The following is a 21,496-nucleotide window of genomic DNA, read 5'->3' as shown; positions in this document are numbered from 1 at the left end:
ATTGTTGCTATTAACACCTGCCTACTAAGACAGCATTTACACACCGTTTTCAAAATTAATTTCCAGAGATTAACTTGCCATGGCCTGTCCCTGACCATCACTGGCAGGAGGCCAGGGCCCTGAGGGCTGCCCGAGGTCCCTGGCAGAGCAGTGCAACCACCACCTCTGGTTCACACAGCACTGCCCAGGGACGCTCCATGGCTGGCCCAGCACGCGAGGCCGTGTTTATCTCAGGAATCATCGCTGCCTTGCTTCACCACCTCAGTGCTGGGACACTGCAGAGATCATCCAGGCTCTCTGCTTTTGCTTGCCTGTGATCCCCCAACAGGGTGGGTTTGACAGAGAAGAGCACCCCAAACCCAACACCCCACCAGCCAACTCCAGTTACTGCTGGGGGTCAGGGTGCTACCAGAACAGCTGGGGTTTGCCAGCATGTGGGAACAGTGTGGTAAGCCTACGAGCAACACCCCTGGACGCAGGCAAGAAGAGCGCGGGGCCGGCAAGGAAACCCTGACCCCTCGCACCACCGACCGCCGAACAATCCGCCATCGACCGCCATCCCCTGGGCGCAGGCGCGGCCCCGCCCCTGCATGCGAGGCCCCGCCCCTGCATGCGAGGCCCCGCCCCTCCCCGTGCAGCAGCTGGGCGGGCGCGCTGCCGTTCCCTCCTTGCGTCTGACGCGACGCGCTGGGGTGGAGCGGAAGTGAGAAGGCGGAGGAGGCGGAAGTGGCAGTGCGCGTGACGCCAAGATGGTGAGTGCGGGCAGGTGGCGGCGTCGTAGCGGGCGCGGGGACGCGGGTTTCGCCGGGGGGACGGACCGGCGCAGGCGTGTACCTGTCTGCTGCGCTCCCCTCGTTGGGGTCCCGGGGGTGGCAGCCGTTGGGCGAGGGGCGCTGGGGCCGTGCTGAGTCATGGGGGTCTGGCGCGGCCGTGGCGGGCGCTTGTGCTGCCGGCTCGGGGCGCCTCAGCGGAAGTGGGGGCGGCGTCCCTCGTCCCCCCGGCAAGGGCTGCTCTCCGCTCGGCGTCCCCATGGACGCTAAGAATGCGTGGCTGGGGTTAAAACCCTTGTCCTGGGAACGGGGCGGGGGACGGTCAGGCCGAGGCCCCGGTGATCCCCAGCCCAGGGGCTTCGTGCGCGGCATCTCCCGCGGGGGGAGATCGTGTCACGGTCGTCTGGTGGCTGGCAGCCGTGTAACCACCTAAGAGGAACTGAAGACTGGCGTGGCTTGAGAGTGTTACTTTTGAGGAGTATTTAATGGCCTTTCCCATATGTTTGACTTTCATTTTGATCTTCCTTCTTGTTGCATCTCCCAGGTAATGTATCTCTTTCATGTTGCCACAGCGATCTCAGAAAGGCCTGGTCATTGTTGAGGAGGTTAGCTGGTAGATCCTTTATATGTATGTAATAACCAGTATTTTAGGGTTTTCTAGTAGCTGTTAGGTTCTTGACAGTTAACACATTCATACGAAATACCTTAACTGCAAGGATGAATTTTCTGTTTGTTACAGCAGTGCTGCAGAGGGAAACTCCTGCATTGAACAGCTCATCACTGTCACCTTCTAGAGATTATTGGTCTCACCTTCCAGAATTTATTATACATTAGCCTGTTGGTGGAGCAATTTGTATGAACAATCCTAAAATCACTTAAATGAAATCACACAAGTTCGCTTGAAATTAGTGGTCTGCATTAAGATGGCTTTACTTAGTAGGTCTCTGGAGGTGTGTTTTTCCGGTCTTCTGCTACAAGTTATTGTTTTTCCTTTGCTCTTTCTGTTAACTGGCGTAATAAACAGCTTGAATACATCTTGTCTTCTTTATGGCAGCCTTAAACCATGGATATAATCAATTTGATCCTACTTGATTATGTCTGTACTGAAGCAAATGAAGGAACGCTCAGACATGTACCTTTCTGTCCTGTCAGCTCTGAAAGAGCTCTGAAAGAATTCAAATTTAGTGTGGATTTTGTGTTTTGGTGTTGTGTGTGGTGGCTTTTTTTTTCTAAGATACTATAAAGTCTTGGGCTCACCTACAAGCAGTTTAAAAGGAGTCTTTGAGTACTTTATATAATTTACCTGGCTATTGCCCATACAAAAGGGGTCTGGTTCTGTTAAAGTTATCCTCACTTTTTTTGTTCCAGAATTCCAGAGGTGCTGCTTCTCTGTTGAAGGATAGTATCCTAATTCCTGAACTTTCAGCTTCAGGATCGTTTGAAGGTCATGATCTTCTGCGTAGAGGGTACGCTTTACTTTTTCTTGTTGAAATGTGCCATAGCTAATGTTGAACTTAAGAAATAGGAGGAAAGTATGTGTTGAATGTTGGCTTTTTAAAGAAGATTCTTGGAAGGTGTATCGCAAAAGCTGTAGCCTAAAGGGCACGTATGTAATCAGTTTGTCTTTCAAGTGTGAATTTTCTGTGAAACATCACCTCAGGAAGTAGATAGCATAAATGGACTTTCACCTGTGTGATACTGCTCTTTAGAAAAGAGATGGCAAAGTAATAATAATTATGAAATATATGCTAGTTTTAATATACATGTATATGAGTGTGCAGTAGCACTGAGGAAAATGGTTAGTTTCAGCATTGCTACAAGAAGTAAAGTTAATATAGTAAAAAGAGTAGGTTTGGGTTTTGCCATTGTACATGAGTGCAAAACTATGTACTTGTCTTGGATAATGAATCTAAAATAGATTTGTGGAGTCTAAAATGTGGGTAATACAACTATGAGTGGTGGGGGGAGATACGTACAATATTCAGTTGCTAAAGCTTGGAGACTTCTAAAATCCAATACTTTGTAGCTTGGATGTCATTTAATCTATGATGTTTTCATTTATTACTATTTTTCTCTATTTCTGAAGGGGGTTGGGGGCTATTCCGTTTTGTCAAACACAAAGAAAAAAATGCCTGAAATTTAAGTTATTTTTTCTTCTAGTAGTGCTGCAGTTAGAGGTCTTATTTCCTACTTCACTATTAAGCTTTTTTTTTAATGATTTTTTTTATTCAAGCAGTAGTGATTGTGTGTCTCTGTGGACTGATGTTTGTATCTGAGATTAGTTTTGGAATGCAACTTTAAAAACTAATTTGAAGTTCAGTTTTTTTACTTGTATTTCTAGCTTTACAAGCGTGAAAAGTGAATTGTTGCCCAGCCACCCACTAGAGCCGTCAGAAAAAAATGTAAGTATTATATTAAATGTAGCCATCTTAATTCTTAACTGATTATGAAGTTTAAATTAACAATGTGGTTACTGGGATTGCTTTGTGATGTAACAAGCAATGAGCAGGGTTTTGCTGTTAACAGAATAATGATGTTCAACAGTAGCAACATTTTATTTGTACAGATAACATTGCTGTCAAAGTTGTTTGATGTTAACCTCACACTTGTAACTCTTCATTTCAAGTACGTAAGTGTGCTTCCAAGTCAGGATTTACATAGTAAGATTTAATAATCTCAAATTTATTAAGCAAGTTACTTATGCATCCTATGTAGTTGAGGGAGGGCATGCCTGTCAGCTCTGGAAGGCTAATCTTCCCATTTTTGTCTGTGTTTACCATATGTCTTCATTTTCAGACTTTTGGTCTTGGTTGTCATGAAGAAAATGCATGTTATGCCTTTGACTTGTATTTTCCTGTTGGCTTTTGAAATCCCTTTGCATGAATGTGATGATGTTCTCACAGTAGTAGACTTTTGTCATGGTGATTGAGTACAGGTTTTAAAATAAGAGGTTTTTTAATTTTTCTTTACAATAGTGTATCGTGTGAGCATAACAGGCATGGAGTCGCTACTATAAAAGGCAAAATTGAGACTGGATTATTCAAACTGAAGTTTAGCATTAAGCTTTTATGTTACTTTTGTGTACTTAAGTATTCACGAGCCGGCACTATTTCATTAAAAGAACCCTCTATTAAATAGATAGGTGCGTTTTCTTCACCTTACTGATCAGTTTCAGAGCAGCTGGTGAAATTATCAGCTTTCTTTTGCTTTTCAGAATCATACGGAGTATATATGGTGCCTTCCAGCTTCATCAGAAAAGAAGTATTTCAAGTGTTACTGCGTATAGTCTTTCATGGCTAACAATAACATCAATTGTGGCTTTTGTGTTCTTACTTTAAACCAGACTTAGCTCACAATTAATGCTGAGAGAATTGTAGTAGGGTAGTGCAAAACTACACCACTTGGTGGTGTTACATGCCCTGATTGTCAAAAATAACGAAATAAAATTGCTACTACTGATGTGTAATAAAATCCAGCAAAAAGCAATTTCAGTTTCATAACACAAATATTACTGCATCACTATCTTTCACATGCATTGGAGACACATATGGCAGAATCACCTAATTTTTACATATAAGTTTAATCACCATGTTTGTTTAAGTAGGATATCACAAATCTCTTGTATGGCTGTACTTGAAAGTAGCTTGTTCTTAAAAAAAACTATGTTTTTTGTGATAGTTCCAGTTAAATCAAGATAAAACAAACTTTGCAACACTGAGAAATATTCAAGGACTACATGCATCTCTAAAGCTGCAGATGGAATTCAGAGCAGTGAAACAGGTAGGCATTTAACTAGCATAACTTAAACCACTTGAAGAATTTTTTGTCATAGCGCATGCTTTCAGAGAGACATCTTTCTTTTTTGGTAACCTTATGTTTCCAAAAGAAATTCTTTCACTGGACTGCTTTTATTAAAACCAGCCAACCAAACATTGCAATGAACCATTTCGAGAGCAGTCAATATGCTAAAGTGTTTCAGCTGCTGTTCTTTTATTGGTTAGTTGGTGAAGCCATGACTGCTCTAGGTTTTCTGTGGACCAGCTTCTTGTAAGCCTTCAGAGAAAAGCAGGAAGAATAGAGTTTTCATTCCTAAAATTAATACTCTTTGTGGAACGTATGACCTTCATGGGAAGGAACCTCTGCATTTGTAGGGAAAAAAGATGTGGGGGTCTGAAGCAGATAGTGATCAGGGAGTGGATGTAGAGTTAATATGAAGCCTGAAGCAGAGAATTTACTGCGTGCTTATGATTGTTCTGCAGCCTTTCTCGTAAGATCAGGGCAGGTCTACAGGGAGTTAAGTTCAACTTTTAATTGGGGAGCTGAGTCTGCTTCCTTTTCCTTATCTCCTAGGATGGAGAGTAACTGTAGGGAGGCTGACTTTGTCCCTTAGGAACATGGAAAGCTCATTGGTCATAGTAAACTTCTTTTGCCTTGTTGAAGGTTGCCAAGCTATTAAGAGTTGTTTTTTCAAGTGAGGTGGAGAAATTTTATACTCCCAGTGGATCAGGTGCTACTGAACCACAGTGAGCTGTGTTAAACTTGGCAGAAATTACTGGTCCTGAACATGTCGAAGTCAGAGAGTATGTATGAAAACATCCCTTGATCTCGGCTGTGCTGTCTTAGGAGAAAAAGTCTTTTTCCTAACTTACATTAGCACATGGCAGAAAATGAGGCGGGTGAGGATGTCCTGCTAGTGTGTCTCTGCAGGTAGGGCATGATAGATGGGGGAGATACGGTGATTAGAAGGTTTTTCACTCCCAGCTTCATGTTTCACGCTAGATAAACTGGTTCGCTTGTGGTTTAGTTTCTCCTTTCTAAGATATTTACTGGAATAGTGTATTTAAACTTCTGTCAGTTTTATCAGTAGTGGTTATGAAAATCTTTGACATATTTTGCATGTAAAGAGATAGCTACGTGATAATTTTAAGGTTATAAAATATGTCTGTGGTATAACTGAAGTAAATTTGTTTGTAAGGACAGATATGCCATTCTTGGCATTCTCAGAATACTTAGGATATGTCAGTCACCCAATACTGATGTCAGGGTGTAGATGTGTTTGTTGCAGTGAGCCTTCCCAGCTTTATGTGATAACAGAGGAGAAAAAACAACAAACTACTTTTTTTTAACTACACTATTTGCTGTAGTATCAACACTGCAGTGAAAGCTACAAATCTAGTGAAAGGCTGTTCTTTTCAAAACAGAGAAACAAACAACAGAAGATGGTGGTTTTTCTGTCTATGTGTGCCAGTAGTTCTGTTATTTTGTCATTGCTTTTGAAGGGAAGGAGCTTTCCTGTCACTATTCTCAGTCACTTCAGGCTGAGAAGTCCAAAGAGAAAACACCTCAATTTCAGACTTGCAGAAACTTGAACTCTTGTTGTCTTTTTACAGGTCCAGCGTCTCCCATTTCTTCACAGCTCAAACATAGCACTGGATACTCTGAGGGGAAATGATGAATGCATCGGTTTTGAGGATATCCTTAATGGTAAATACATTTGTTTTGAATGTTATGTAAACATTTAAAGGTAAAATTTGGGAATTGTGAAGTTCTTTGCCTTTATAGGTATGAGAAACACACAAAATACAAAGAACAAATTGAATTATTAAAGGCAAAGAGGCACTAGAGGAAGGAGAAATTAATGTAGTTCAGCTGCTAGTTGTGTGGAAATTACTCTGAAATATTGAGTAAGCCAGTATTTGCTTGCAGCCTGGGTTTCTAAAGGACATTATACATTTAGGTTATTTGCCTGTTTCCCCAGAACCTTTTGAACTACTTGAACAGATTTTGACAGGTGGAGGTTACAAATATACAAAGTTTAAGTTCTGTAAATAAAAAGGAAGAAAGGTCACAGGAGAGACGCCAAACTAATGAACGAGAGATGTGACGAGGGGAAGGCTCCCTCAAACTAACTCAAGACTTTGTGTGGTGGGCTACTGACTGTTAATATGTGTAGACCAGAATAAACCTGGAAAAACAGAAAAAAAAAAAAAAAAAAAAAGTATTCCTAACTGGTAGTTAAGGACCTGGAATGAGATAGAGGGTATTTTGAGGTGGGCCTAGAGAAAGGAAAGAGCCAGAGAGGTGGTAAACTGGAAATAAGGGAGGGCTAAGTGGAATCTAGAGGCATGAGGTAAATCTGGGATTATGTTCTGAGGTGGATTTATGGGGAGCAAGGGAAGGAATTTTAGATTATTTTGGTTCAGGGAGTACAGCAATGTCAAGCACAATCTATAGGAACTTCGTTATTTACTGTTGATCATAACAAGCTGTTACATATTTATAGAGTGCTGAGGAGTGAGTAGTTAGCTAAAGTGGTTTTCATAAGGTTCTATTTATTGGTTGGGGCTGGATTAGGTAATTTTGGTGTCTCTCGAGGAATGAAAGTCATTAATATGCTTCATTTATGAAAGGAAAACACAATGATACACTCATAAAAAAAACATGTATTTCTTCTGAAGTACAGTCACAACATTTTTTTTCTGGCCTTGGATTTTGTTTGGTTTTTTTTCTTTTGTGTGGAAAGTTCATAGTGTCAGTATTGGTATCTTGTGTCCTCTGCCCATTCCTTGATGATTGTTGAGAACAGTGGCTAATGTGAGCCATACTTTACAGAAAAAATCTTAGGGATATTTAAGGCCATATAATTTTTGTGAACCTAGGTGGTTAGGTGGAGAACAGAAACCACAGGTATGTCCCAACCAGGAGAAAGGCAGGAGTGTGAGCTATTGTGTAGAGAAGTTGCATTGAAAATATATGTGGGGCACCTATAGAGAAAAGCTGTGGTCAGACTTGTGTTGGCTTACACAAAAGTCATTCAGTCTTGAGATTCAGGCTATAGGAGACTGTACTTATATAGAACTGGTTGGTTTTACTTGAAGTGTGTGTGTCCTTATGAAACACTGTTCCACATGGTTGTATTGGTTATCTTATCATTGCTTTGGATAGAGACTTAAGTTAAACCTGCATTGTGCAACACTGTCAAAAATCAATTGAGTAACTGTTGCACTTAGCATTGGAAAGAAAAAAAATGGGAAAAAAAGTTCATGTTCAATGGTTATTGTTGGTTTTTGTAACTTTGTAAAACTCTCATGTTGTCAACTTCTATTTTTTCCAGATCCTTCACAGAGTGAGGTTATGGGAGAACCACACATGATGATGGAATACAAGCTTGGTTTATTGTAACAAAATGTACTCCACAAAAATGTTTTGTGCGTGTCTTTATACAGATCTAAGTACTAAATTGACACTCACAGTGTTAAACAGTCCTACAGTTATCATTTGCCTTCCTTGATGAAAAGGCACATTAAATGTTTCAAGTCCATAAATTGTTTTGTGCTTGTTGTCAATTATATAAATGTCCTGTAAGTAGGTAGTTTAAATAATGTCCCTTCGTACACTGCTCAGGACAATAGCTTCTTAACTATGGAAATGCTATATGTGTATACAAGAATTACAAAAATACCCATGCATTTTAAAACTGATTACTGTAGGTAAATGCATTTAATGGATGTTCTTGCTTAAGAACTTTTTAAGGGGGAAAAGAAGGTATTTTCCATTGAGTAACAGTTTGTTAATGAAAATTTCATACACTTTTTAAAGTCTTGAATAAAAGTTTGCTGTAAATGCTGTTGCGTTCCAAAATACATTTAATTGTAAATCAAGAATCTCTTATCCACAACACAAACAGTGTTGTTCCTTCTTTTTTTTTTTTTGGCAGTATCTTTAAAGAACTTTAACTTCTGCACTGCCTATGCAATTCTGCTACATACATTTTTCTCCCCCATCGACTGTTTGTGAGTGACCCGTTAAGCTTCTGTGTAGAATCGGAAGTGTCACTGTAAGAAGGGGAGTGAAAGGTCTCTATTTTTTTCATCTGTGTCCCCAAGAGGAAACTAGAAGCATGTTCCAATTGGAGTTTAAAGAAATATTTAAAAATCCATTTGGGAACATAATCCAGAGGAGCACCCCTAGATCTAGGTATTTCAGTATTCAGAGCTTGTCTTCTGGGGGCTTTCAGGTCTGCCTTCCTACTTGCCCTGTTCCAGGAACAGGGGTGCAGGAAACAAGGAGCTATCCTATAGTTGTACATGGTTACTAGTACCTTGTAGATTCCCTGACTCATGTAGTTGGCCTTTCCTAGTGTTGCCTGAAGGATGGATGCCATTGTGTCTGAGCAGAACTACATTAATACAAGGAATTTAGTTGAGTTTTTCATTAGTGCAGCAAAGAGTGGACACAGATTAGGAGGCCGGATCTGATTTCTAGGTGGTTTTGTTCAAGGATTAGTATGCTTCATAACAATCTTGGGTGAGATCAAGCCATGTTCAGAACAAGGAAGTTGCATTGTTCATTATGTTTTTAAGGATGCTAATTTTAGGAGTTAGCCAGGCTGGAAAGCAAACAGTATGGGTAAGAGGCCCATGTAAGAATTTATGCTGTTAATAAAATAATGAGTCAAACAGGACTGAGGCAAAGAGCTTTTGAGATAAAAAGGAAGGGTTGCCCTTGCTCAGTGTTGCAGGGCATTGCGCTGTGGATGGGTCTTTCTGGCCCAGCCTCTTCTCCCTGTTTTGTAGAAGCCTCATTCTGTGAGACAGGCGCTGCAAGCAGCAGCTGGCGGAGGTGCACTGAGTGGGGTGTGCTGACAAGCGTACAGGGACAGCGCTGGCCTTGGACCCAACCTGGACAAGGGAGGAAGGCACTTGCAGATCCACTGGTCTGACAGGTGCAACACAAGCCCCATGGTTTTTGCAGAAAGCAGTGCTGGTCCTGCCCTGCAATTCCCTGCCTACTCCTGGTGCTGATGTTCTGGGCAGCATCCTTTCCTCACCCCAAGCGCAGGAGGGAGGCAAAAGCACACCTTCCTGTGCTCCTGTTTGTTTGTTTGTTATGACCACAAAAAAAATAGATTATACCATAGTGCTGCTGCTTCTGTTTACATAGACTTTCTTCCACCAGTCATCCCATTGGCTATTTGTCAAAAAACAAAGCAAGAACTACAAATATGACATAGTTTAAAAACCAAACTTCATTAATAATTTATGTCAAAATATTTTGCACTTATATACAAATAGAAGAACTATTATAAACTTGGAGGATTTTGATTTAATAATCTGAAGTGCATTAGTACCTGGTTTCCTCAGCTTGCACTGTGCTAGGCACTTTAAAAAACACAGTCCATATCCTTCATGTGTTTTGACTTAAACTTACAGGCAGTTCTAAATGCTGTGTCTACCAGAAAAACTTTAAAAACGGTGGGTATTTTGTACAGCAAAATGAAACCATAACAAAGCAATTCCTGAAGCGCAGGTGTTCTCGTTTGGAGTGACATACCACTACCGTGGAGAGCCTTGCTTTGTTGCTATTTAAATACCTTCCAAGTACTAGCAGAGGTGTGCACTGAAGAAGTGAAGGCACACACCCCTTCATTTGCTTTACTTTTTCCAGGCAGTTTTGTGTGAAAACAGTTAATTTCATAAAGCCTTACCTAACTGCATAATGAAGAGGCAAGGAAGACAATGTAATCTTTGTGCTGAAATCCTTTACATCAGTGTTTTCTTATTTTCTCTACAAATACTCATTATGCTTTGGACCCATTTATTATTGTAAAACTCTGCTCGCTTCTCCAACAAGTTGGCAGCAACTTGGGCACCTCAAGGGAGGAGAGCTAAGCAGTTTTATTTACTGGCTGGTGTCTAAACTAGCTAGGAAAACCTAATGATGATCTTTAATTGCCAACATCAGCCTTGGTAGTTCAGGACAGAAGCATAAGGATTGTTAACTATAAATATTCATTCCCTCTGTGCTGGATAAACCAAACTTGTCACCACTGATGGGTAGGTAATGGTCTCTTAGGTAGTATACACTCTCCCTTATTTGAACCCTCTTCCAAACTTCTCAGTGATCACAATACATAGCTTAGAAACAACACTTGTTCAAACAAAAAGGATCTACAATAGTATCACAATGTGGTACTAATTTTTTTGGTGGAGTACCACTGAAGAGCTCTGCACAAGTGCTCTGTTCATAGGATGCATATTAATGGCTGTAAGTAGATCACTGTTCATACAGCATATGCTATGTCTGTCATCATTCTTATCCTATGCTGTGTGCATGGGAAGTCAGTTCCCACATCATAGTTGCTTTCCTACAGTTTTCCTTCTGTGAATGTCAACGACTTCACATTATTTTGATTTCTCTGCCTAATCTGTTTGGGGGGAAGACAGTCACATACAACCTACCTCTGCTTTCAGGGATCAGAACAGTATTAGCTGTCCAGCTCTCTCTGAAAAAACATGGAAGTGTGTGCATTCCAGAAGCTAATACTCTGGATAATTTCTACTTAAAGATCTCAAGCAAAAAGGTGAAGAGTCAATGCAGAAACTAATTTCTAATTTTGGCAGTGTCACCATTTTGTGCTGTGGCCCTGAGCAAGTTACTGTTGGTTTTGCTCTCTCTGCAACAAGAATAATGTGTTATGGAAGGAGGTTCTTAACAGCATTTATAAAGTGCTTTGAAGATGTGCAATGCTACTCAAGTGCTCAAAAATTATGCTGCATTCATTGCAAGATGATCAGATGCATGATTCAGATTTGGTCAGGGTTATTTAAATTCAAAGATCCACTGAAAAGCAATGCTATTACAGCCTTTCACTAGAAGAAACATTTAAGCTAAGTATAGCCAACTTAACCAGAAAACAAGAAAGATCTCTGGGACAAAAAACAGAGGTGTCTGTATGCAGTCCCTAATATATGGAAAATGATAAAAATAAATGTGCAATATGGCCTCTAAGAAATGTAGGCATAGGCCTAACTTCACACTCTGCAAGGTGGAAATTTTCTATGTATGATGGTTCTGTGTGAAAATCTATTTTAAGAACTAAGTCACAGGCAAAGTCCACACATCATACATTAAACTTGCACAAACACTCTCTTCTAACTGCAAAGCAGTAAATCTGCTTACAGAAGGTCCAAGGACTGCCTCCAGTTTGGCTGCCTGCTGAAAAATTACCTTTTAATTTAGTAATTTTAGACATGTTTGGGGGCTTCAGCATTAAAACAGGCCTTGTAAGATGTGCAAAGTGGCCCACATCCTCAGCTGGCATGAGATCCACTGGCTTCAGCAGAATTGCCAGCACCCTCTTTGTTGATAAGCTTATCTCTGTTGCCCCACTTAGAATGATACAAGATGTATCACAATCCACAGCTGACATTCTCAAACTTGAGAAAGGTTAAGTGGAAAGAGAGCATCATCCTACTTTTTTTTTTTCATGTTGAAAGCAGCACTAAAATGTCCATTGCCAGCCTATTTGCATAGTTAAGTGTAAGAGCTAGCTTAATTCGAGTGCTAAAAAAAGACTGGATAAAGAGTGCTACCAATTTAGTGCTTATTGCTGCAGGGCCACTTCTGGAACTGTTGTGTTATCACTGTGGTCTCTGTATGACATAATGGTCTCTGCCACTGCATGTCAGGTTAGAAAACGCAGGTAGGCGATTCCTTTGTTCAACTATCAACACTCTCTATGCTGGAGACTTCTTCAGGTACAAGCAGAGCCAAGTCTTCCTCATTCCATCTTGTGCACAGAAGCCAGCTGTAAGACACAGATAAGACAGGTATGTTTAGCTGATAGTTGAGTATAGCATGTTGACTCAGAACCAGCACACACAGATAGCTCTGTTACACCCATCTTCTGTGGCACTAAGCTGCTGACCTATCTTAGAAAACAAAAGCAATGATGGTACTTGTCCTTATTACACAAATTAGACAAATTACTACTGTCTTTACTAAGTACTAAGCTCCCATGCCTGATTTATTACAGACTAGAACAATTACCCTTTCTGCTCTCAAATAGAAACATGGCATGACACTCTCAAAATAAAGGTTTTATAGAAAGGTTATTCAAAGGGTGAGATATCTGAGACACTAATGACCGAAGGGAAAGAAAAATAACTTCCAAAAATCTACAATGATGATGGGCCGGTCCTGATTGCAGGAGGGATGGTAAACATCTGTTACCTTTTGTACACAAGAGAGTCCTTGCTTAACAGAAACTTTCTCTACCATACAGCAGTGAACTAAACTAAAACTAATGTTTAATAAAATAAGTATTTACGGGGCCTTTGTTAATGTAACTGAATTCCTCACTTTTTTATTACTTTACTGAAAAGTATCCTCTACATACACAAGATCGCTTTGCTGCAATTCCCTCAGGTTTGAGACTCATCACTACCTTAGTCTTAAGTTACCATTAGTGCAGCTTCTTTGAATAGACCATGTAAAACACGGTAGTCAGGCAGGCACAGACCTGAAGATTATGTAAAATGTTCCAAATATATAGCATTATCACTGTCTATTTAAAACCTAAAGTGCAGCTAATGTAGAGATAAAAGGTGGCTGACGTAAAGTCTAAGCATTAGGAAAAAAGAAGTCTCCAGCAAGAGCACCACTCTCTTAAGAAAATTAGCTATTTCCCCCTGAATATGAATCTATCTAATGAAAAGTGAACCTTCTGTCATTTAGATCTATGTTCCAGTATCCTAAAAAGCCATAACTTATACTGGAAATAATGTAAAGTGAACTTCTTAGCTTTTGTGAATACTCATGAATAATGACCTTTCACAATCAGTTTTACTAGATGGTAATTAGATATGATTAGATGCAAACACTATAGAGGCATAATTTTAAAACATGTCTAGAGGTTTATTTATATGGGGCTTAAAGTTAGTGCAGCTCTCCTACAGATTTTGATGGCACTGGGTCACAAGGTACCCATGATCAATGACTGGGACAGATAACTTTCCATTACATTCACTGGGTGACTGGTCATGTTTGTGATCTTCATGGGCATCTAGAAGAACTCAGACTGCAAAACTAAGCTCAAGCCTTTCAAGTGACATGGTACTTTTGTTCTTTGTCAAAGGCTTTCCTCGGGGACAGTGTAACAAGCTCAAGCCCGGGGACTGCCCATGCAGTCAGGGGTACGGTGTATCTCACTAGTAATACATTCAGGGTAGATTTCAGTTTGGGGTTGACAAGTTCACAGCACAGAGCTGAAGGGAGGTAGCTGGATCAGGGCCAGACGTGGCTGATGATGGAAAATCTACAGCAAGGTGTAAGGGAGTCTTGAAGAGAGAAAAAACGGGAAACTACAGCTACCAGCAGCTGCAGAGCCACCCCTCTCAGAGACTGGTCACAAGCTCCACTGCGAGACCGCAGGCCCTCATAGCCTGGGCTCCCCCTCTCCTATCTGATCCCCCAGGAAGACACTGCCATGTCCCCTTGTTTCAGCTCTGCCCCACTCCTAGCAGCTCCCTGTACCTTTCACAGCCCTGCTAAATACGAGCAGCTCCTGAACTGGTGGAAACTAAAGGGAAGGCTACACACAAAATACAACCAGTGCACTGGAAAAGACTGAAGTTTGAGAACTACTGCACTAAACCATTCTGTTGAACTCATGTCAAACCAGAAACTACTGGTAAAAGCAGTCAGAAGCACCGTCCTGGCCTCCTGATCTGTACTTACCACAGGACAGACAGTGGAATTAGACAAAAGCCTGCTGATAAGAGGAAGCTAAAGCCTGAAAACCAGGCAACAGTAGCTGCATAGATAATGTTGAAAACTGAAAGTGAAATAGTGCCGGTCACAACTTCTAAGCAGGCAATACAAGCAAAGACAGCACCTGCCAAAAACAAATGGATGGATTACAAACAAAACCAAACCAAACTATCTCAAAGTACTGAAGTTTTTTAAACTTGTTTTGAGAGATCTATCTATCTACAATATTTTAGCAAATATGCAAATAGCAAACGTGATACTCGGGTGCTTGTTATGAAAGTGTCTGCAGTGCAGGCTCCTACAAAAGAAGTTTTTTAAATAGAAAAACCCCCACATTTTGCTCATGGAAACTATTTTTCTGTGCTACTATTCTATCACCATACCTACTTTGTTGAATCTGTTTATCACATGAAGTTCAAACTGGCCATCCTCACTAACCGTGTTCTTCACATCCCCGTCCTTCACCCCTTCCAGTCCTCCTCTTGATTCTCACTCTATCATTTCATTTCCTTCCTCTCTGATCTTCACCCTTATATGTGGAAAAGGCTTCAACCAAAAAAAGACTGCTTGTTCAGCACATAACCATCCTCTTGTCATTTTTTTAAAAGAAAGAGGCAACTTTTTTTTGCACCAAACTACCCATGGGCCATCTATCCCATCAGTGTCAGAGCACATTTTCCCAAGCAATGCTCACATTCATGGGACTAGAAACAAAATCACAATAGGTAAGCAGAAAAAGGATGACAAGAAGCAATTTGATTCCTGCATCAAAGTACTTGAGTAGCCAAAGCCCTGAAGAATGCCAAGAAACTACAAAAACAGAGGTGTATGTTAGTACAGTTCAGTACAAAGAGATCTTTGCTTTAGTGTATAAAGACATGTCTTTTAAAAAATAAAACCAAACAACTCAGGTGAATGCTTCTAGAAAGTATATACTCTGATTACAGCAAAATATGGGATACTAGAGCCATATTTTGAGCTCTGACTTTTTTTCTCTGTTCCATATGGAAAGCACTCTGGGAAGTAATATGTGACATCTTTTGAGACACGTTTAAGTAGCCACAGGCACCCATGAAGCTGAGGATCCAAGTCTTTAATTGTCTTCCAGTGCTTTGAAGGCTGACCACCTACTGCTTACTTTTGAAATTACCAAGTGTGACATTGACTGAATAACAGATTTATAGCTTGCTCTGTATGTCAAAATCTTGTGAATGTCGAAGAGCTTGTGAAATCACATCTGTGTAAATCCTGAGCATTCCTCTGCTTCAAGCTCACCATGGTCTTTATTATTAAAGCAATATCTCCTTTGAAGGCTTAACACTTGCAATAGTTTTTAAACACAATGTTGTTTATAGTTACTTCAAAATCAAAAGCCATTAATATCGTGACATAGGGTCATATTATATGGAACTTCAAAGAAAAGCAGTCTTAAAATACCAATATGTATCTGTTTGTTTAAAGGTAATCTTGGTGTATCTGTTCTGAAATACCATATTACTGTATTGTTCAAAAATAATTTCTACTCACCCTGTTCACCAGGGAGAACCACTTTTGACAGCATGGATCGGAGAACAGGAATAGGCATAATGTAGAACAAAGATGGCACTCTTACTGTAAAGCAATGAATCAGTCATGAGTCCCAGAAGTAATAAAACATCAGGATTTTACAAATACATCGCAAATGAATTAGTCACATACTTTTGAATGCTCAGTTCCCCAAACAGTAAAAGGCAACAGAAAAATAAAACTGGAAGTGCACTGAGACACAATTATCCAAGCACAGAGAAATTAATAAATCCAATGTGTGTTGCACTAAAATCAAACCATAAGAAAGTAATTCCATTGACTCTCTGCACACTTCATCTTTTCATTAAATCCTAAATTAGTCTGACCCAACTTTGTCCATTCTGCTTCTCTATGACTCTTTCAAGGTGGTACATCCAATATTTCCCAACTGCACTCACTACAGGTAACATAGCAGTATTTTCATTTATATTGCTGACCATGGAACACCTTATTCTGAACTCACCTAAAAACATGAGCAGGGTAGTTTTGGCAAAGGCAGCCATGACCATTCCTCCAATGTAAGAAAATATTCCAATGAAGACGATATAAATGTCTTTGAGACATTTAGAAAATAAGTAAACTCCCAAAAAACTGGTCAGAGAGACAGAAGTGAACGCAGCTGCTCCATATCCAATGTATAGTTCATTCCAGCAGAGTGGCTCATCCAGTTCATACAGTGTAAAAAGTGAACTCCCACCAAACGCAGTGAACAAATAAGTCATAAATGTAAAAAGTAACACAATGATTAAAATTCTCTTTTTATAAGGTGCAGTTTTAAAAAGCATGTACACTCCAGAAAATGTCTCTCTCAAAACTTCTTTATAAGATGCTGGTGCCTGGTGCTGGAGTTCAGATACGCCTACTGTATCTTCCAGAAGAAATATAATAAAGATAATATTAATGGCATGAAGGAGAGATACTGTCACAAATGTCCACATAAAGCCTATTCCTCTCAGAAAGTAGCCAGATGACAGTCCTGCCAATCCAGATACAACTCCAAAAATCAAATCCACCACTGCTATTCGTGTTGTCTTCTGCTTCTCATCATGACACACATCTGCTATAAAAGCAAAGCCTCCTCCAAGGAAAGCTGCCATACTCCCAAACAGTCCAGTAATAAACGCAACCGCAAACAGGACAGAGAGTGACAAGGAAAAATACGATATTGCTGTGAGGCAAATATTAGCAATCAAAGCTCCCATTGATGGTAAAACTAAAGACCTTTTGCGTCCATGGCGATCCCCATTAGCTACGATGACAAAGGCAACTATAAGGCTGGGAACTGCTCCAGTTAAGTCCAACTGCATAGTAAAAACACAGGCTTTTTCTTGAACTTCCTGCAAAGAGAAAATAAAAATAATCATAAATACCATAATAAATTGTAAAAAAAAAATACATAATTTATAATAATATTAAGCTTACATAATTATTAGCATGCAACACGATGTATAGCACAATATCTGTTTATATAAGTTATCTTATCATAAAAGATAATATAGACAATATAATCTCATAAGAGTATATAACTTTATATTATGTTCTAATAAAATACAGTATGTGACTATGTTTATAAGAATGCATTAATTAAAATAATTGCTAATAAAAAGGAATTGCATATTCAAAGACTCCTGCTTTTGTAATTTGACCTTCGATATTCCTCAAAGATCCCTTGTTACATTTTAAGCCAAAACTTATTTCTTAAGATACAGTCTTACTAGTACTCTTCACAGAGGAGTTTCAATAGAGACAAGAAAACAATACTCTTGAATGTGCATTTACAAGAGCTAGTGCTTATACTGTAAGTACATCCTTCAGTACAGGGTTTTGCAACAGGACACTGGGCCTATTTTCATCTGTCAGAAATCCATAGTAAAACAACCTTTGATTGAGGAACACACCCCACACTCCCTAATCACAGATCTTTTTTTTTCCTAAATAATCCTACTGAAAGGGTTACAAAGAAACAATTCACTGACTAGTACATTGTGCAAGTAAACAGATCAGGATTTTGCTCTGACACCCCAGTGTACGATGTTAATAATGACAACAAGAAACACAAATGTGAAACACAGCATTAAAAATCATACTGGCTCACAGATATGTGAATTAACTAATTTTTAAAACACTGGAAAGTTCTGAGTTCAGAAACTGTCCAGATCAGTGATCTCTTTGCAGACATGATACAGCAGGTATTCACATAAGAAACAGCAGCTAACACTGCGACAATCAACTGTCAACACCTATTTTGGGAAAAAAAAAATCTGAGTTCTTTTTAACAGAAGTACATAAATCAAATGTAGCTGAAAAATGACCAGTTAACAGAACATGAATGGCTGTAGAAAAAAGAACTAAAGTTGATTAAAAAAAAAAATACTATCTTGTTATGAAGCCAGCTGCTAAATGATGTTCAGCAAGCTAATTCAGATCTTGCTTTTAATGTATGGATGCAGGCAAGACAGACAGCAGCCCCAGCAGCCCTTTCAAAGACAACCACCTGGTCGGAGAGAAGAGCCACAGGGGAAAAGGAGTAAATTCATTCACACAAACCCTTTATAAGATAAACTTTCAGGTGCAGAGAGTGAAGTCACTCTGAAAGTTTGCTTCACATTTTCCAAGGTATCGCACTGACTTGGGCAGGGGTTGCATTCTTCGATCAGTAGCAGGTACAGCAGGTACAGTCTTCCCAAGCCATTCTCAGCCTGTATTCAAGCCACTGATATTCCACGTTTCAGGTGTTTCCTCTGTAGCTAACATAAAACCCATTGAATGGCATCCAAAAGATTAAAGAAACCCTAGAATTTGCAGGAATGTACTTCGGGCAATTTTAAAAACTGCCAAATATTTCATAAATTCATACTCATATTTACAAAGACCATGATTTTCTAGTTCAATCTATTAATTAGTTACAAGATACCAGGTTTTATTGCAAAAGGACAATTCAGCTGATCCTGAGGCCCTCAAGATACCTAGAACTCCAGAGTCTTTTACTCTCTTCCCTTATGGTGCCTGACTATCTCAGGATTCATGGTGTCCTGTCCACTGGCCGGCACTGCAGTCACCCCAGGAGGGTAAAAAGCAGGAAAACAGAACAAACCGAGATGGAAACGATACTCTGGTCTCTAACTCCTCCCCTGCTGACAAAGAGAACTCTATGTAGCTGCAGAGGCATTGCTTCTTCACTAGGATCATCAAGTTCGAAGACATGATTGTCAAATAAATGCTAATCCATTAGAAATAAAACTAAATGTTATTACATCGCTTTAACCCACATTAACAATACAATACAAATGTTATTGCCAAACCATAATGAAGTGTAAAACTGAAGGAATAAAACAACAAAGACTTGGGGTTCATTGTTTTGGAAGAAGCTGTGTAACATAAAGGATGTGGCTACACACCCAGATACCACAAATGACCATAACCTTGCTGCTATAAATGACTTGTTGTCTACTGGCAAGAAGACTAAAAGCCAGAAGTACAGGAAAACTCCATTTATAGTTTAAGGCACTCAACTGTCTACTTTATGATTTTATAAAGTCAATGGAAAGGAAAACAGAAAAGGATAAGACAAACCCTCAGTTGCTTTCATATCATGTAAGTGTATTAAATAATTAATGGAACTGCAAAAATTTGAAAAGTCTAGTTTTTTAATCTGCAAATTCACTCTGAAAAAAATACTCATGGTGGACAGAAATAACTCTTAACAATCACAGATTTCAAAATCAAAATAATGAAAACAAAGAAGCAAATCACATAAGGATTAAATGAAGAGAGAAGTGTAGCACCTGAGGCTGAACAGCGTACAGGATATCATAAACTGACAGGCTCATAAAATTAAAAAATATTACTAATTAGCAAAGGAAGATGCCTGGGTTAGATCATAAATAAGCTGGATGATAAATAACGTTTAACGATTAATAAAAAAGAAGATTATCCAAGCCAGTGATTGGAATGATTCAGCTTGTATTCAAATGAACTTTGAACTTTCTGTTGAATCATCACCCATATCAAATCGAAACCATAGCCTGTAATTGTGAAACTGCAAGATAAATAACATGTAGGGGGGATAAGAGGAGGAGAGGGGAAAGGAAAATGTATGATGGTCTCTTCTGCTGGCATCTCAGTTAGCTCTGCTTAAGTGTAGCATTAAAACTGCACTGAAGTGCAAGGGAAGAGATTCCAGTGAACAACTAGCTATCCAGCATGCCGAACTATGAAAAAGTGCTAAAAAAGTAACTGACCATAGGATGCTGTCATCCTGACGGCTTTGTATTTCAACAAGGCAGACAAGCACTGCTATGAATGGTAAATCATCATTTAGGTTTGATTGTGCAAAGGTCAGTTAAATATTTTTTCACATTTTAAAAATACAAATTTTTAATTTTAAATCCCCCCCTTCTTCACACTTTTAATTCCTCTGAAATAAATGTATTCCAAGCTAGATCTTATTCTTGAAAATTACAGAACATTGCTGGAGTTTGCTTAGTTACAGAGAGCATTGGAAGTCATGGAGAAAACTGATGGCTCATAAACACACGCCCAGCTCCAGCTGGAAGGAGGAGCCTTCAGTGGTACCCGTTGTCGTGTCATGCCAACACCAATTTGGGCACGATCCTCTGAGATTATTTTAAACTCCCATTAAAATATTAATTTTCCTCAGCATCTTCCTGGAGACAAATCTTTGTCTTTAAAGCACTACGACTACCTACAGTGCAACACAAGAGCAATGTAAAATGACAGCAGTTTACAAAACTACTGTTTTTCTATATATAAAAGGCTAAGTAAGGTTATATAAAAGGAGGTTATGTTGAGACAGCAGCTAATGGCTGCAAGTTTATTTACAATAGTATTTTTTCTCCCCTCTTACCTTCTGCTTGATGTAAGTCGGGTTACTTTTATTCTGCTCACAGTGACTGGCATTGCTATTGCTTATGAAAGTGGAGTTGTACTCTTCCTCCCACAGCCGCCGGTAGATGAACTGCTGCACCAGCGGGCTTGCCAAGTAAGTCGCAAACGCGTAGATGCAAATGACGGGCTCCACGCACAAAACCTTCCTCATGTCTGGCTTCGGCGTTTAAGCCTGTGCACCACAAAACAGAACACAATTACTCACGGCGTGAAAGGAAAACATCCGACCCGCCGGCCCGGCTGCTGACAGCCCCCACCTACCCGGGAGACGCACCAACGAGCCCCCCAGCGCACCTGCCCGCCGGCACCGGCAGCGCCCCCGCCCCGCAGAGGTCACGCACTGCCGGCGGTGCGCGACACCGAGGGGCGGGGACGACAGCGCGTCACTCAGCCCGCGGAGAGGAGGGGGGCGGGCGTGGCCATGTCGCTACGCCGCTGCGGGCCGAGCCTGGGCGGGCCGCCGGGCCGCGACAGGAACCCACGGCGTGGCGGGTCTCCCGATGGGGGGCGTTTGGCGGGACGGGGGGACGTTCGCCACTCCCCACCCGTCCGCGGCTGTTTGTACCATGCCAGGGGTCGCGCAGGGTTGCAGCTGGAAACACTGACACATCAGCAGTTTGGTGGTTTCAGCCCCGGGGAGCGGCTGTCGCTCAGTGTTTACAGAGAGGTTGTTTTGGCCAATTACGCAACGAGGCTGT

General features: G+C 40.4%; 2 protein-coding genes across 7 annotated transcripts in view; one reads left to right on the top strand and one right to left on the bottom strand.

Moving 5' to 3' along the window:
• POMP (proteasome maturation protein) overlaps window positions 1-8,397 on the top strand; it is a 138,661-nt gene extending 130,264 nt beyond the window's left edge. Inside the window, exons 1-6 of one of the 3 annotated variants that reach the window (XM_082043229.1) lie at window positions 618-752; window positions 2,139-2,236; window positions 3,112-3,172; window positions 4,449-4,550; window positions 6,161-6,254; window positions 7,885-8,397. In XM_082043229.1, the coding sequence (XP_081899355.1) occupies window positions 750-752; window positions 2,139-2,236; window positions 3,112-3,172; window positions 4,449-4,550; window positions 6,161-6,254; window positions 7,885-7,952 (426 nt within the window). In that variant the 5' untranslated portion in view covers window positions 618-749 and the 3' untranslated portion in view covers window positions 7,953-8,397. Of the gene's footprint in view, window positions 1-617; window positions 753-1,678; window positions 1,721-2,137; window positions 2,237-3,111; window positions 3,173-4,448; window positions 4,551-6,160; window positions 6,255-7,884 lie in introns of those variants that run through there. The other 2 variants (XM_082043228.1, XM_082043230.1) reach the window with 2 other exon arrangements.
• A 1,381-nt stretch (window positions 8,398-9,778) lies between these two features.
• Window positions 9,779-21,181, bottom strand: SLC46A3 (solute carrier family 46 member 3). 4 transcript variants are annotated; one of them, XM_082043224.1, is made up of 6 exons: window positions 21,060-21,181; window positions 20,758-20,970; window positions 16,354-17,227; window positions 15,852-15,935; window positions 14,292-14,448; window positions 9,779-12,360 (listed from the first exon to the last, which is right to left on the bottom strand). In XM_082043224.1, the coding sequence occupies exons 2-6, from the start codon at window positions 20,947-20,949 to the stop codon at window positions 12,273-12,275; spliced, it is 1,395 nt and encodes a 464-aa protein (XP_081899350.1). In that variant the 5' UTR covers window positions 20,950-20,970; window positions 21,060-21,181; the 3' UTR covers window positions 9,779-12,272. The 4 variants fall into 4 exon arrangements, with proteins under 4 accessions (XP_081899350.1, XP_081899351.1, XP_081899352.1 ...); XM_082043225.1 differs by having other exon boundaries at window positions 21,073-21,139; XM_082043226.1 differs by having other exon boundaries at window positions 21,093-21,124.
• Between the last annotated feature and the right edge of the window lie 315 nt (window positions 21,182-21,496).

The sequence above is a fragment of the Streptopelia decaocto genome (assembly GCF_964273445.1).
Source record: "Streptopelia decaocto genome assembly, chromosome: 1".
Taxonomy (NCBI): domain Eukaryota; kingdom Metazoa; phylum Chordata; class Aves; order Columbiformes; family Columbidae; genus Streptopelia; species Streptopelia decaocto.
This window is presented reverse-complemented; position numbering and strand designations above follow the sequence as displayed.